The 15,000-nt window shown below is 51.1% G+C and overlaps 2 protein-coding genes across 2 annotated transcripts in view; one reads left to right on the top strand and one right to left on the bottom strand.

The window, feature by feature from the left end:
- Positions 1-9,474, top strand: part of LOC143275648 (D(2) dopamine receptor-like) — a 29,754-nt gene extending 20,280 nt beyond the window's left edge. Inside the window, exons 3-4 of the mRNA XM_076579899.1 lie at positions 6,177-7,685; positions 9,190-9,474. Of these exons, the coding sequence (XP_076436014.1) occupies positions 6,177-7,639 (1,463 nt within the window). The 3' untranslated portion in view covers positions 7,640-7,685; positions 9,190-9,474. The remainder of the gene's footprint in view (positions 1-6,176; positions 7,686-9,189) is intronic.
- The window catches only part of LOC143275647 (26S proteasome non-ATPase regulatory subunit 1-like), a 231,624-nt gene that overhangs the window by 54,877 nt on the left and 161,747 nt on the right, over positions 1-15,000 (bottom strand). The gene's annotated exons all lie outside the window — the stretch shown is intronic.

The raw sequence follows: 15,000 nt of genomic DNA, 5'->3' as shown, positions 1-15,000 counted from the left end.
GTGACAGACAGACAAAGGGTAACAGAGGGAGTCAGAGAAACAGAGATAAAGTGACAGACAGACAGAGGGTAATAGAGGGAGTCAGAGAAACAGAGATAAAGTGAGACAGACAGAGGGTAACAGAGGGAGTCAGAGAAACAGAGATAAAGTGAGACAGACAGAGGGTAACAGAGGGAGTCAGAGAAACAGAGATAAAGTGACAGACAGACAGACAGAGGGTAACAGAGGGAGTCAGAGAAACAGAGATAAAGTGGCAGACAGACAGAGGGTAACAGAGGGAGTCAGAGAAACAGAGATAAAGTGACAGACAGACAGACAGAGGGTAACAGAGGGAGTCAGAGAAACAGAGATAAAGTGACAGACAGACAGACAGAGGGTAACAGAGGGAGTCAGAGAAACAGAGATAAAGTGACAGAGACACACAGAGATGGCGACAGAGGCGCAAGACACAAACAGAAGTCTGATTATGGTCCGAGTGAAGAGAACACTGGCAGATGGAAAGGGATAGTGGTGGGAAGGAGGGTGGGGGTGGACGGGAACCTGCTGCCCTAAACTGCAGCCCCCTCCGCCTCCCCCCTTCTCCCGATACGCATTCTGGCACGAAAGGGAAAACAACATGGTTAAAGAACCTTCTTGCTGTTCTCTTAGAAATTCCTTTGTTGTCCACCGCCTTCCCTCCACCCCCCAAAACCCATTCCCATCTCCCACCCCCTACGTTCCCACCAAAACGGCAATCCACAATGAAATGGCTCCATGTTTTTTGTTGGGGAGGTGGGGGTGGCTGGGTGTGTGTGTGTGGAGGGGGGGGGGGGGTGGAGGGGGGGGGGCTGTTGTTTCTTCTTTTCTCTCTCCCACTGTTAGGCCAGTTCTCTGCTTTCTCTTGTTTTCTCTTAATGCCGCAGTCCTATCTACATCGCAGGCCCCGCTGTTAATTTCCTCTTCCAACTTTGGCTGGGGGGAAAGGGGTGGGGGCTCCGAGGGTGGTGGTGGTGGTGGTGGTGCTGCTGCTGCTGTGTGTGTGGTGGTGGTGGTGGTGGTGGTGGTGGTGGTGCTGTGTGTGTGGTGGTGGTAGTGGTGGTGGTGGTGCTGTGTGTGTGGTGGTGGTGGTGCTGCTGCTGTGTGTGTGGTGGTGGTGGTGGTGGTGAGTGTGGTGGAAACAAGGAAATGGCACTGTAAACAAAGAAATTGTGAGACACATTTGTTCGTGCAGTCAATGCACTCGCGCGCAAAACAAAACAAACAAACAAACAAAAATAAAGGGGGGCGAGGGGGGGGGAACAGAGGCAGAGAGGCGAGGGGGGTGGGGGGGAAGAGGGAGTGGGAGGAGATAGGACTGGATTGTGTAGATGGTGAAGGGGGCGGGGGGGGGGGGGGGGGGGGGGGGGGGGAGAGAGAAAGAAAGAGAGAGAAAGAGGCAGAATCTAAAAGAAGACAGGAAGTGAAAAACCTATTTAACTAAAGAGCGATGGGGATAATACAAGCAGAAAGAGAGATGGAGAGACAGACAAAGAACAAACAGAGAGAAACACATACATGCACACACACACACACGAGCGCGCGCACGAACACACACGCATGCACGCATAAATACACGCACAAACATAACAACAAGAAAGACAACAGCACGCACCTTGACAATGAGGACAGTGAAGCAGTCTGTGCCAGCAACGGTCGTTTACATATTTCAACGACGCCACGAAAACAACAACAACAACGCTAGCAACTTCACCACCCTCACCACCACCACACCACCGGCACAACGACAACAATGACAACACAACTGCACCACCCTCACCACCACCACACCACCGGCACAACGACAACAATGACAACACAACTGCACCACCCTCACCACCACCACACCACCGGCACAACGACAACAATGACAACACAACTGCACCACCCACCACACCCACCGGCACAACGACAACAATGACAACACAACTGCACCACCCTCACCACCACCACACCACCGGCACAACGACAACAATGACAACACAACTGCACCACCCTCACCACCACCACACCACCGGCACAACGACAACAATGACAACACAACTTCACCACCCTCACCACCACCACACCACCGGCACAACGACAACAATGACAACACAACTGCACCACCCTCACCACCACCACACCACCGGCACAACGACAACAATGACAACACAACTGCACCAGGCAGTAACAATACCGTACTGCAAAAACAACAAAACAACAGCAACAACAAAACAACAAAAACAACAAAACAACAGCAACAACAAAAACAACTACTACGACAACACGATTTCACAAGACAGTACATTACCGCACGGTGACTTAGTAAAGGCAGCAGGAAAGCTTCCTTACCTGGAAAAAGAAGAAAAAATGTATATATAAGTATTGTCATATTGCATTTGTCAGTCATAGTGTAACACAGAAAAATAAGAAGGCTGAAAGAGAGAGAGAGAGAGAGAGAGAGAGAGAGAGAGAGAGAGAGAGAGAGAGAGAGAGAGACAGAGACAGAGAGAGACAGAGACACAGAGAGAGACACAGAATAGATGCATGTGTGTGTGTGTGTGTGTGTGTGTGTGTGTGTGTGTGTGTGTGTGTGTGTGATTGTGCGCGCGCGTGTGTATGTGTGTGCAAGTATTTGTGCGCCTGAGAGAGAGCGAGCGACAGAGGCAGAGAAGAAAATCTCAATCAGTGGGGGAAAATGGTCCGAAAAATAGAAAAGCTGTGTCATGTTGCTACAACACGGAACCTAGATATATCTTTAACAGGCAAACAAAAAACAACAACAAAACAAACAACGACACGTGCAGCCCATTACACCTGAGACAGAAAACACGATACAACTGCAATCCTTTGTCAAAACAACGTCCCTGTATCGTATGCCTCACACTCACACGGTGAACGCATTATAATCGTCCTTATCTCCCACACTACCCACAAAACACAAATATATATGCATGTCTTTTCAACAAATCTTCTTTCAAATATACAAACTCCAGTGTCGGTTTCTCGAGAAAGAGATGGGGGTGGGGTGGGAGGTGAGGGGTGAGAAAGTGGGGAGACAGAGAGGGAGAGAGAGAGAGAGAGAGAGAGAGAGAGAGAGAGAGAGAGAGAGAGGGAGGGAGGGAGGGAGAAAGGAGAGAGACAGAGAGACAAAGAGAGAGCGGAACAGAGACGCAGAGAAAGACAATCCACATGAAACACACACACACACACACACACACACACACACACACAGATAAAAACACTAAAAGCAAGCAGAAAGAAGAAGGCTCTGGGAGGGATGTGTCGTGCTGATAAGACAGAGGGAACACCCAGAACCTGTCGCTCCCCTGGGAGACGGCAGATATCATTGAACAATAAACACACACACACACACACAGAGCAAGGGTGGGGTGGGGCGGGGGGCAGCAGCGGAATGGGTGGCATGGAGGGTGGGGGTTTGTCCGTTGGAGGAAAGAGAGCGATAGAAAGGGAGGGTGGGCACAACACAGTCATAGAAAGACAGTGAAGGAGAGCCAGACAGAGAGAGGAGGGAGGGGGAGAGAGAAAGGGAGAGAGAGGAGAAAGAGAAGAATGACAGAGTCAGAGAGAAAGTCAGAGACAGACAGACAGACAGAGGGGGAAGGGAGATTGATGAAGACAGACAATGGAGGCAAGATGCGCGTACACACACACACACACACACACACACACACACACACACAGAGACAGAGAGAGAGAGAGAGAGAGAGAGAGAGAGAGAGAGAGAGAGAGAGCAGGAAAGGGGGGGGGGAGGAATGGTGGAGGAAGAGTGTGCAAAAACCCGAACGGGACGTGCAAGGAAGGAGGTGTAGCAGTATCATGGGCAGCTTGGGGGGTCGGGGGCTGGGGGGGGACACAGGGGGTGGGGTGTGGGACAAGAAATGGGGAAGAGGAAAGGGGTGAGGGGTGGAGGAGGAGGAGCAAGGGAACACAGGGGGTGTGGTGAGGGAGAGGGGAGAGGAGGAGATGTCTTTGATTTGCTTTCCCTGTCTTCCGTGCGTGATGGAATCAATGCAGGAATGGTTCTAGTCCTCCTCCCAAGTGTCCCCTGCGGGAAGTACGCCCACACCCCCACTCTCCTCCCTGCCCTCATCCCCTACCCACCCTACTCCCAACAACAGGAGGCGACAGAGGGTGTGTGTGTGTGTGTGTGTGTGTGTGTGTGTGTGTGTGGTGTACAGTGCGGGTTGATGTGTGGGAAAGCGGAGGACTTTCCTTTCATTTGCTTACCAAGTGTCTCAAACATGTCTTGTGGCAATGTAGCCTTGTCAAAATAAAATAAAAAAAGCCCAACCCCTCATGGTAGGAGTACACACACACACACACACACACACACACACTCACTGCCGCCACCCCACTCTGCCCCACCCCTACCCACCACCCCTTTTCCAATCCTAGACCATCAGCAGACACCCGCAGTCTTGTGCTCAATGATGTGCAGGACAAACAGGAACAGGGATACGAACTGACAACGTTGGACGATGAGGGAGTTTGGATGGGGGTAGTGGGGGTCGTGGGCCGCGGAGGAAGACTGGGGAATGAATGCAGTTGTGGATGGAAAGAGAGGAGGGGAAGACAAGGAAAGGGGAGGGTGGGGAAACAGTGGAAACGGTGGGGAGTGGAGGGGGAACGGGAAGGTTTAGGAGAAAGCCAATGCGAAAGGTCCATTCAGGAATGCACCAACCCTGTGAAGGGCTTCATTAAGGTGAACAGTTTATTCACCATTACAGCGCTTTCACAAAACATGAACAAATAATCTTTCAAATATCAACAAAACAACCAATTAAACAATAAACTGAATGAAGAGAGAGACAGAGACAGACAGAAAGTGACTGATAGACAGACAGGCGGGCGGGCGAGCAGACAGACAGACAAACAGGCAGAGACAGAGCGAGAGTGCTTTGGTGGACAGTATGAGTGATTGTACAGGATGCTGCAAAAGGAAAGCACACTCAAAACGATTGTCTGCACATGCACACCAGTGCTGGGCTTTCTGTGCCATCCACCGTGTTAACGCTTCCTTCCCCCTCCTTGAGCGAAGCAGCCACGAGACTCCCCCCCACCCCCCAACCCCCCATATCGAACAACGTAACCTTCACCACACCAACAACCCTAAAACCCTGAAGATCAAACAGCGCTAACTTGGCTTACAGAACTTAGCCAACAGGTCGTTACACTGAACCAACACTGGGCAGCTCCCCCCTTGCCTTTGGCATCAGTCCTGACATGGACCTTTGTGGTCGGCTGAACTATTACTGTATTACCAGCCCTGGCCATCACCTTTGGCCTAGATGCCCTCGCGTAAATAGCATCGTTGCCGTTTTCCCCACATCTACGCAGACCGGAGTACACAAGCGGCTGCGAGAGGAAATAGAGTCCGCATTTCAACTTGATAAATATGTATCTCGTGCTTCGTACAATACTGCATTCTGACCCATTTTTATTATGTTAAATGTGATAAACAGTTCCATAGACTACAATACAATTTATTCCTTTTGCAATTTTTTCCTTGAGATTTCTTTCTTTTCCTGGACTAGATTCTTGCCATGTTCGCACAGCTGTGGGGTGGAATGGAAGTCGTGAGTGGTATTCAGAAAGAGGCCACTGGTTGGTGCCTCATCAACTGTTTTAGCGCTCTGAAGTTGTCAACTCAAGGTCTGTTGGGGTTGAAATCATTTTGATGTTGCAGCTACTATTCCATCCAACATGGGTGTGCTTGTACCGCGCCATCTTGTTTGCACAGTGTGAAAGTCAAGTCTCGTTCATCGTGTGTGTGTGTGTGTGTGTGTGTGTGTGTATGAATAGAACCGAACAGAATAGATCATTGTCATGAAGCCTTAAGGTTTATAAGAAACAATGTAAACATAAACGCGCGCGCGCGCGCGTATATATGTGTGTGTGTGTGTGTGTTTGTTTGAGTGTGAGTGTGTTTGAGAGAGAGAGAGAGAGAGAGAGAGAGAGAGAGAGAGAGAGCAAGCACAGAACAAAACAGGATAGACTAAGAATATTGTCATAAAACTTGAGGTTTATAATACACAATAAAACATAAACATTTGTGTGTGTGCCCGCGTGCGTGCGACGTGTGTGCATGCGGACGTCCTTGTGTGCCTGTCTGACCCTGACTGACCCTGTCTGACCCTGACTGTCCCTGTCCCCAGGTCGCTGGCTGTTCGGCCTGATCCTGTGCAACCTGTTCGTGACGGCCGACGTGCTGATGTGCACCTCCTCCATCCTGCACCTGTGCACCATCTCACTGGAGCGCTACATCGGCATCCGCTACCCGCTGTGGGCCCAGAACAAGAACAAGTCCAAGGGCGCCGTGCTCTTCAAGATCGTGCTGGTGTGGACCCTGGCCCTGGCCATCACCTCGCCCATCACCGTGCTGGGCATGCTGGACGACGCCAACATCCTGCAGGGCGGGCAATGCCTGCTGGCCAACCAGCACTTCATCATCTACGGCTCCATCTTCGCCTTCTTCATCCCGCTGACCATCATGGTCGTCATGTACGCCCTCACCGTGCGCATGCTCAACAAGCAGGCCAAGCTGTGCAGCGGGGGCGGGGGAGGGGGAGGGGGAGGAGTTAGTGGCGCGGGACCTGGCCACGGCCAGCACGACAGCCAGATGACCATCCGCCGCTCCACGTCCCGCAAGCAGTGGCAGCGCCAGACCCGACACACGGTGGTGGGTGCCCCGGGGACCTCATACCGCCACGCGGGCAGCAAGGGCAACAAGGACGCGCTGACCGCCGCCAGTTCCTCCCAAGGCCCCAGTCCCCAGTTCATGCCCCGCTTCCAGCCCTTGACCAAGCGCAACACACTACCTCGCTACCACCACGAGCGGTCCCTGCCCCACGCCCAGCCGTCGTCGTCGCCGCAGTCCTCCAGCCGCCCGGCCGACGAGTTCGAGTACTGCAACGGGGACGGGGGGGACTCCAAGGGCAGTGACGAGGTGCTGGGCAACGGATCGGCCACCACCACTCCGGCCAGCAAGTGGCGCCGCCTGGCGCGCAAAGGCCGAGCCGCCCAGCTCAAGGCGCAGGACGAGGAGGCTGTGGTGGGGGGAGGGGAGGCGACCCAGCTGAAGGAGATGGTTCAGAAGCAGCACATGGCGGTCAAGGCGGCCAACATCCTGCTGATGCGGAAAGACCTGACGCGGAAAGACAACAACACCAGCAGTAGCTCCGTGCAGACGGAGCAGCGCGCCTCCAAAGTGCTGGGCGTGGTGTTCATGATCTTCGTGGTGTGCTGGGCGCCATTCTTCCTGGTCAACATCCTCACCGTGCTGTGCGCGAGCTGCTACTTCCCGCCCACCCTCTTCACCGTCTTCGTCTGGCTGGGCTACGTGTCCAGCACGCTCAACCCCATCATCTACACCGTCTTCAACAAGATCTTCAAGCTCACCTTCCTCAAGCTGCTCTGCTGCCGCTACTCCCACCTGCAGCGGGGCTGGCGCCGGGGCCACCAGCGCCACAGCCGGCACTCCGCCCCCATGGGCCTGGTAGCCCGCAACGGACACGCCCGCTCCCCCGCCCCCTCCTCCCACCGGGGTGGGCTGGTCATCTGCAACCCCCACTGTCGCCTGGACGTCAGCAGCACTAACGTGGAGGAGTCCATGTGCTGACTGTGATGATGGCCGGCGTCACTACTGCTGACACTGTCCCTGCAAGGTGTGTGTGTGTGTGTGTGTGTGTGTGTGTGTGTGTGTGTGTGTGTGTGTGTGTTGACGCTGTCATTGCAAGGGGTACATGTGCTGACTCCGATGATGGGTGGCACCACTACAACTGTTGACATTGTCCCTGCACCCTGGAGGGGTGTGTGTGTGTGTGTTGACGCTGTCATTGCAAGGGGTCCATGTGCTGACTTGGATGATGGCTGATACTACTACTATTGACATTGTCCCTGCAAGGAAGGGAAGGGGCATGTGTGTGTGTGTGTGTGTGTGTGTGTGTGTGTGTGTGTGTGTGTGTGTGGTGACGCTGTCATTGCAAGGGGTCCTTCTTCTTCGTTCGTGGGCTGCAACCCCCAGAGGGAAAAGAGGAGGGGGGGGGGGGGGGTACCCTGCCATGTAGGCAGCCATACTCCGTTTTAGGAGGCGTGCATGCTGGGTATGTTCTTGTTTCCATAACCCACCGAACGCTGACATGGATGACAGGATCTTTAACGTGCGTATTTGTATCTGCTTGCGTATATCCACCTTTCACCCATCAGGCGCCGTTACCGAGATTTGAACCCGGGACCCTCAGATTTGAAGTCCAACGCTTTAACCACTTGGCTTTACGCCCGTCGCAATGGGTCCGTGTGCTGACGATGTCATTGCAATAGGACCGTGTGCTGACGATGTCACTGCAATGGGACCGTGTGCTGACGATGTCATTGCAATGGGACCGTGTGCTGACGATGTCATTGCAATAGGACCGTGTGCTGACGATGTCACTGCAATGGGACCGTGTGCTGACGATGTCATTGCAATGGGTCCGTGTGCTGACGATGTCATTGTAAAGGGACCGTGTGCTGACGATGTCATTGCAACAGGACCGTGTGCTGCCGCTGTCACTACAATGGGACCGTGTGCTGACGATGTCATTGCAATGGGACCGTGTGCTGACGATGTCATTCTAAGGAGGTCTGTGTGCTGACATGTACTGACACTCTCCTTGCAGGATGTATGTATGTGTACGGACATTTACTGACAATTTGTCACTCCACGGTTGGTTCTTCGTGCAGAATGACACCAGTGACAGAAATCATACTGGATTCCTTCTTTTTGCAACTTTTTTTTTCTGAATGACAATGTTTCCCCTCATTAAAGTGATCGTTTATGGCGCATAGTATATCAACGGAGGGGAAAAAAAACAACTTTACAATATTTGTGATTGAGTGAATGAATATATATATATGAGAGAGAGAGAGAGAGAGAGAGAGAGAGAGAGAGAGAGAGAGACGGGTGGGGTGGGTCTTCACAACAGTGAAATTTGCCAGAGACAGACAGACAAACGGAGAGAGAGAGAGACACACACACACAGAGACACAGAGAGAGAGAGATGTCTTCACAACAGTAAGATTGGCCAGAGACAGACAGACAGACATAGAGAGTGAGACTGAAACAGAGACAACAATATGTGAACAACAGTGGCGAAGTTGCAAACAGACAGTAACCACGTTGTCCACCAGAGCGGTGTGTTTCGTTGGGGAAACAGTGCACGAGCTCGGCACGTGCCCTGCACACCGCACGCGGATGAGGGCGCGACATGGCGGGTGTTCCACAGACAGGGACTGCAGGTCATCCACCACAGTCCTCCAGGTCTGCACTGTGGACTTCCTGACGGACGGACGTCCATATCCATCATTCGTTCATTCCTTCTACGGGTTCTCAATGTACGTGTGTGTGTGGAATAATCGGGCGCGCGCGCGTAAGAAACATAACTTATTGATTAAATAACCTTCATTCAATACAACACGGAATATGCTTACTGTGCGTGTCTTATGTGGGTGTGTGTCTATCATCTGAACAGTCATGGGTTTTTTCTTCTTTTTTTTCGTTTAATCGTTTTTAACTGACTACCTGGCCATTCCAGGGTCGGATCAACACACACACACACACACACACACACACTCTCTCTCTCTCACTCTCTCTCTGAGTGCGCGCGCGCGCGTGTGTCTGTGTATGTGTGCATGCATGTGTGCATGCGTGCGTGCATGCGTGCGTGCGGCGTCATTGTTGTTAGTGTTGTCACTATTCTGGAGAGTGAGAGAGAGAGAGAGAGAGAGAGAGAGAGAGAGAGTGTGTGTGTGTGTGTGTGTACGCGTGCGTGCGTGTCGTCATTGTTGTCAGTCTTCTGTAGAGAGAGAAAGAGAGACAGACAGGCAGACAGACAGTGAGAGAGAGAGAGAGAGAGAGAGAGAGAGTGTGTGTCTGTGTCTGTGTGTGTGTGTGTCTGTGTCTGTGTGTGTGCCCGAGCTAATGCTCACGTGTATGCTAGCCCGACACTTCCCCATTACATCTTTGATCACCGTGGCGGACACTGTGTCACAGTGTGCTATGACACAGAAACCTCAGCTACTATCAGGGCTGACTGCCTGATTCACCACTGAACTGATCTGTGTCATGCCAACAACACAGGCTGGTCTGTGTGGCCTTCATGTTGTCCACCATCCACCTCAGTATAATGTTCAGTTCTGTGCTGTCCACTCAGGACCGTGCTTGCCCAGTCTTCTCTTTGGCCTTCTTTTTACTCTTTGCGCGGTTTTATATATATATATATATATATATATATATATATATATTTTTTTTTTTAAATACTTTTATTTTCATGTTTACTTTGCACGCAGTTTACTCTTTGCCACCACAAGCAATAGAACAGCTTCTGTGACAATTTGATATCTGCAAGGGTAAATAAATGATTTTTCCCCCAGATTCCCCCCCACCCCACCCCCCCAATCTGAACTCACTCACGATGGCCACTTTCCCCTCTCCCACCCCCAGAGACCCCACCTGATGTCCAATGGTGTCTATGTGGCCCAGACTAGAACTGCGTTATTCTTTGTTTTCATCCACCTCTTTAGTGTGAGAACTTTCCGCTCGTAACATGTTAATGATGTCAGCAGCTGTCAAACACCCTCATCGTCGTCTCTTTTGTTGTCCGTACGGAGAGTGTTAATCCTGCCCTGGCATCAGTACACAGTTATGTTTCTGGCTTTCTTCGCACATGTGGTGGCATTTTCTGGCGTCATATCTGTAAGTTGTTTTAGTTCTCAAACTTGCTTACGAGAGGTTGTGCATGCTATCTGCTGCAAGTTTCTTTGTTTTTTTGTATTTATCATTTCTGTCGCCCGCCCTGTGTACTCTGTGAATCACTGTCCACAAAACTCACCGCCCAGTCTGCCCGCTTTGTTTGAACGCTGGAATGCATGCAAGAATACCGAAGAAAAGAGCACTAGGTACACTCGGGTGAACTGCTAATCTGTCTATGCTGACCTTTTTCTTGTGAACGTTAAGCTCTGCACCCCACCCCCCTTCCTCTCCCCTAAACGCCCCCTCCAAATCCCCATCCCCACACAATACACACACGCTCCCATCAAACGGTTTCTAGGCAAACACTCACTCCCTTCCCACTTCTGAACACTTCACTCTGACAACCAATGCCATAAACCCACCCCCATACCCTTCCCCCTCCTCCCTCCACTATCACCCCATCCCCAAACTCTTTCCAATTCTAGGGGGAGGAAGAAGGGGGGAGGGGGGGGGCGAGGAGAAGATGAGGAGGGGGGAGGACAAGGAGGACAAGGAGGAGGAAGCAGCTTTGCACTGTCAGTGGAGCAGTGGTTGATCTGACCTCTCCCCAGCTGCCCTCTCATCCTCTCCGGCGTCACACTGTTCTGGAGATGTGTGTCTATATATAAGAGAGAGGGAGAGAGATATATACAAAGACAGAGAGACAGAGACAGACAGACAGAGAGACTGGGCAACTCCCTGCCTCCTCGTCCTGGTGCAGTAATCATCTTAACCGCTCATCCCGTCGCTGACTGTAAAGGTCTGCTAGCTAACGGCCCGCCCGCCCCCCTCCGGCAAATCACCTGAAGCACTAATCCTCTTGGTCCCAGGATAGTCTGTGTGGGCGTTTCTCTACTGCTTTCCTGATTCCTGGCGGACTCCTCTATTGGTTCCCTTCGTTCACTGACCACCACCACCATTGTCGTGTGGTCCATTGTTCCGTAATCATCCTTCCTTCCTCTCTACTTTTTTTTTTACTTTTCTGTTTTCTTTTTTCTGTTCCCCTTTCTTTTCTTGTCATCATCGCCATTGTTTTCACCCCTTCCTCTTTTTGTTCTCTCATAACACCAACATTCATAACTGCATCTTTCGTGTATGGACCAGCAGTCATAATCTCTCTCTCTCTCTCTCTCTGTGTCTGTCTGTCTCTACCCCCTCACCACACCAGAGAACGTAAACTTCAGTGCAGTGGGACAGTTGGCAAGTTATCATCATCATTATTTTTGTTGCTGTTATTGTTGTTTGTGTTACAAAGGAGCAAAACGAACAAACTGCCTTTTTCAGTGGGGACAAAGGACGAAGCCCACACAAACATGCTACCAGAAATGGGAGATGGGAACGACTGTAAACTTCATCTGGAGACACAAAGAAGGGGGAAGTGTGGGAAGTCCACCAAATTCCTCACTGATGTAGTCGTGAACAAATTGTCCATAAAAAAGATAATAGTAATAAAACTAATGTAAAATGTAGAATAAGGACCCCCCTGGTGAGAGACGAGTCTGGATGGCCCGCATTCAGCGCTGACCCATCCCACGCCAGGAGATGGCGGTTCCTGCCAGTTCTTTCTCTCTCCGCCTCAAGTGGTGTGCTGTGGGAGGGGAGGTCAACGTCATCACGTTAAGGACCTTAACCCCGATACCCCCCTCTTCCCCCGCTCCTCTCCTGTCCGGATAATTCCTCCCGGGATTCGACAAAAGAACAAAATATCCCTCCCATTCGAAAATTCCTTACATATATATATATATATATATATATATATATATATATATATGTGTGTGTGTGTGTGTGTGTGTGTGTGTGATCTTGCTGAGTGCATGTTCATGAAGCTGTGCGCTTTATATAGGTAGATAGGACATCTTGCAAAAGCGCATTTCTTTTAACTTCTATGCGCTGTGTGGGGGAGAGAGAAAGGCCTTTTGTGTCTGGAGACCACAGACAGCTGATTACCACCAGACGGTAACTTCTTCACCTGTAGAACTCCGCCCTGCTGCAACACGCACTGTGATATCTGCCACGGAAAAGGGGAAAAAATGCAATTTATTCTTGATGCTCTGTGCGCTGTGTGTGTGTGTGTGTGTGTGTGAGAGAGAGTAATGTGCGCGCGCGTGTGTGTACAAGTTCTTATCACTCCCCCCCCCCTTCCACACACACACACACACACACACACACACACAGTCCTCTCTTCTCATTAAACCCCCACCCCCACACACCACACCAGTCACCTCCAACCCACACCTACCCCCCAAAACGAACGGAAATACTTTGTATCAGTCACACACAGTCACGATCCTGTCCAGACGGAGGCGGGAAAGACACTGAGAGAGAGAGATGGGGGGAGAGGGGGGAAGTGAGAGAGACGGGGGGGCTGTTAGCAGGGGAGAAAGGAGCTCTTTTGTGTCTGGAAACCACAGACAGCTGATTACCCCCAGATGGTAACTTCTTCACCTGTAGAACTCCGCCGTGCTGAGTGTTTTCAACACGCACAGTGCTTAATCCCCTCGCGGAAAAGAATGCGGGGAAAAATGAAAACACGATCCTCAGATATCTCTTCTCTCTCTCTCTCAAACAGTGAAACCACAATCACCACCATCACCGCCCTTCTCTTCACTTGTTTCTCAATCACGACGTGGGCCATTGTCCCAAGCCACTCGTGACGTCAATGCATTATCGCCACGCGCGGTGTGTATCAGCCCAGCAGCCGTGACTCTCTCCTTGTCTCTGTCGGTTCATTTCAGCCAGTGAACGGTTGAATGGTCAACGAACGAACCCCTTTTGTGGGCGGCCGCTGCAGACAATGCGCTGCAGTCACTGACGCAAGAGTTCCTGTTCACACTGTGCTGGGGACGCGGACAGTCACAGACTCAAAGGGCTTCATCACACGCATTGTGTCAGTCTGCTAACGAATGAGCGCGCACGTGTGTGTGTGTGTGTGTGTGTGTGTGTGTGTGTGTGTGTTAATGCGAACAGAAACCTGCCAACCAAGCAAACAAACAGCCGGCATGGTACGAAATGAATCGGGTAGAGTTCGCAAGTCTGATGGTGCAACACAAATGGCCTTTCTTGGTGAACTTCATTTGAGAAAAAGACATGCCCCTCTCCAATCCCAAGCCCTCCACATACACTCTCTCTCTCTCCCCCCCCCCCCCTCTCCCTCTCTCTCTCCACGTGTGGCTTGTCGCTGTTGCCTTGGAGATGAGCTATGTTGGACTGTCTCCCTGTGTTTTGATGAAAGCAGTGCCTGACACCAGCTGAACTGTTAGCAACGCTGAGGAAAAAAACTGACAGTCATCCGTCACGTCGTCACGTCCGTCCACTTGTGTTCTGCATCGGTACCTGGTTGGTATCAGCATCGGTACCTGGTTGGTATCAGCATCGGTACCTGACTGGTATCAGTATCGGTACCTGACTGGTATCAGCATCGGTACCTGACTGGTATCAGCATCGGTACCTGGTTGGTATCAGCATCGGTACCTGGTTGGTATCAGCATCGGTACCTGGTTGGTATCAGCATCGGTACCTGACTGGTATCAGCATCGGTACCTGGTTGGTATCAGCATCGGTACCTGATTGCTATTAGTATCAGTACCTGATTGGTATCAGTATCGGTACCTGACTGGTATCAGTATCGGTACCTGACTGGTATCAGCATCGGTACCTTGTTGGTACCAGTATCGGTACCTGACTGGTATCAGTATCGGTACCTGACTGGTATCAGCATCGGCACATGACTGGTATCAGTATCGGTACCTGACTGGCACGTGACTGGTATCAGTATCGGTACCTGATTGGTATCAGCTTCGGTACCTGATTGGTATCAGTATCGGTACCTGGTTGGTATCATTATCGGTACCTGACTGGTATCAGCATCGGTACCTGACTGGTACCAGCGATGTGGAGTCAACGACCATCCTTTTTTTTTTTGTTTGTTTGTTTTGTTGTTGTTGTTTTTGCATGCACTGTAACGTGAGATTCTCATCAAGGACATGTGTTGTACAAACCCTAACCGCCATGCCCCTTTTCTTTCATTTCATTCCAGTAGTAAGCTGGGTTCATGTCAGCGAATGACCTCTGTGTCGTGTATAATAATAATCATACTGATACCGGTTTCATCCAGTCACGCTGGCAGCCACACTCCATTTTGTGGCAAGACGCATTCAAAGTATGTTCCTATTTCCAAATACCAAAGCATATTTCCTTGAGCAGGAGCACAA

This window comes from Babylonia areolata, chromosome 30, assembly GCF_041734735.1.
Source record: "Babylonia areolata isolate BAREFJ2019XMU chromosome 30, ASM4173473v1, whole genome shotgun sequence".
Classification (NCBI taxonomy): domain Eukaryota; kingdom Metazoa; phylum Mollusca; class Gastropoda; order Neogastropoda; family Buccinidae; genus Babylonia; species Babylonia areolata.
Note: the sequence above shows the minus strand (reverse complement) of the source record. Positions and strands in the feature narration are given on the sequence as shown.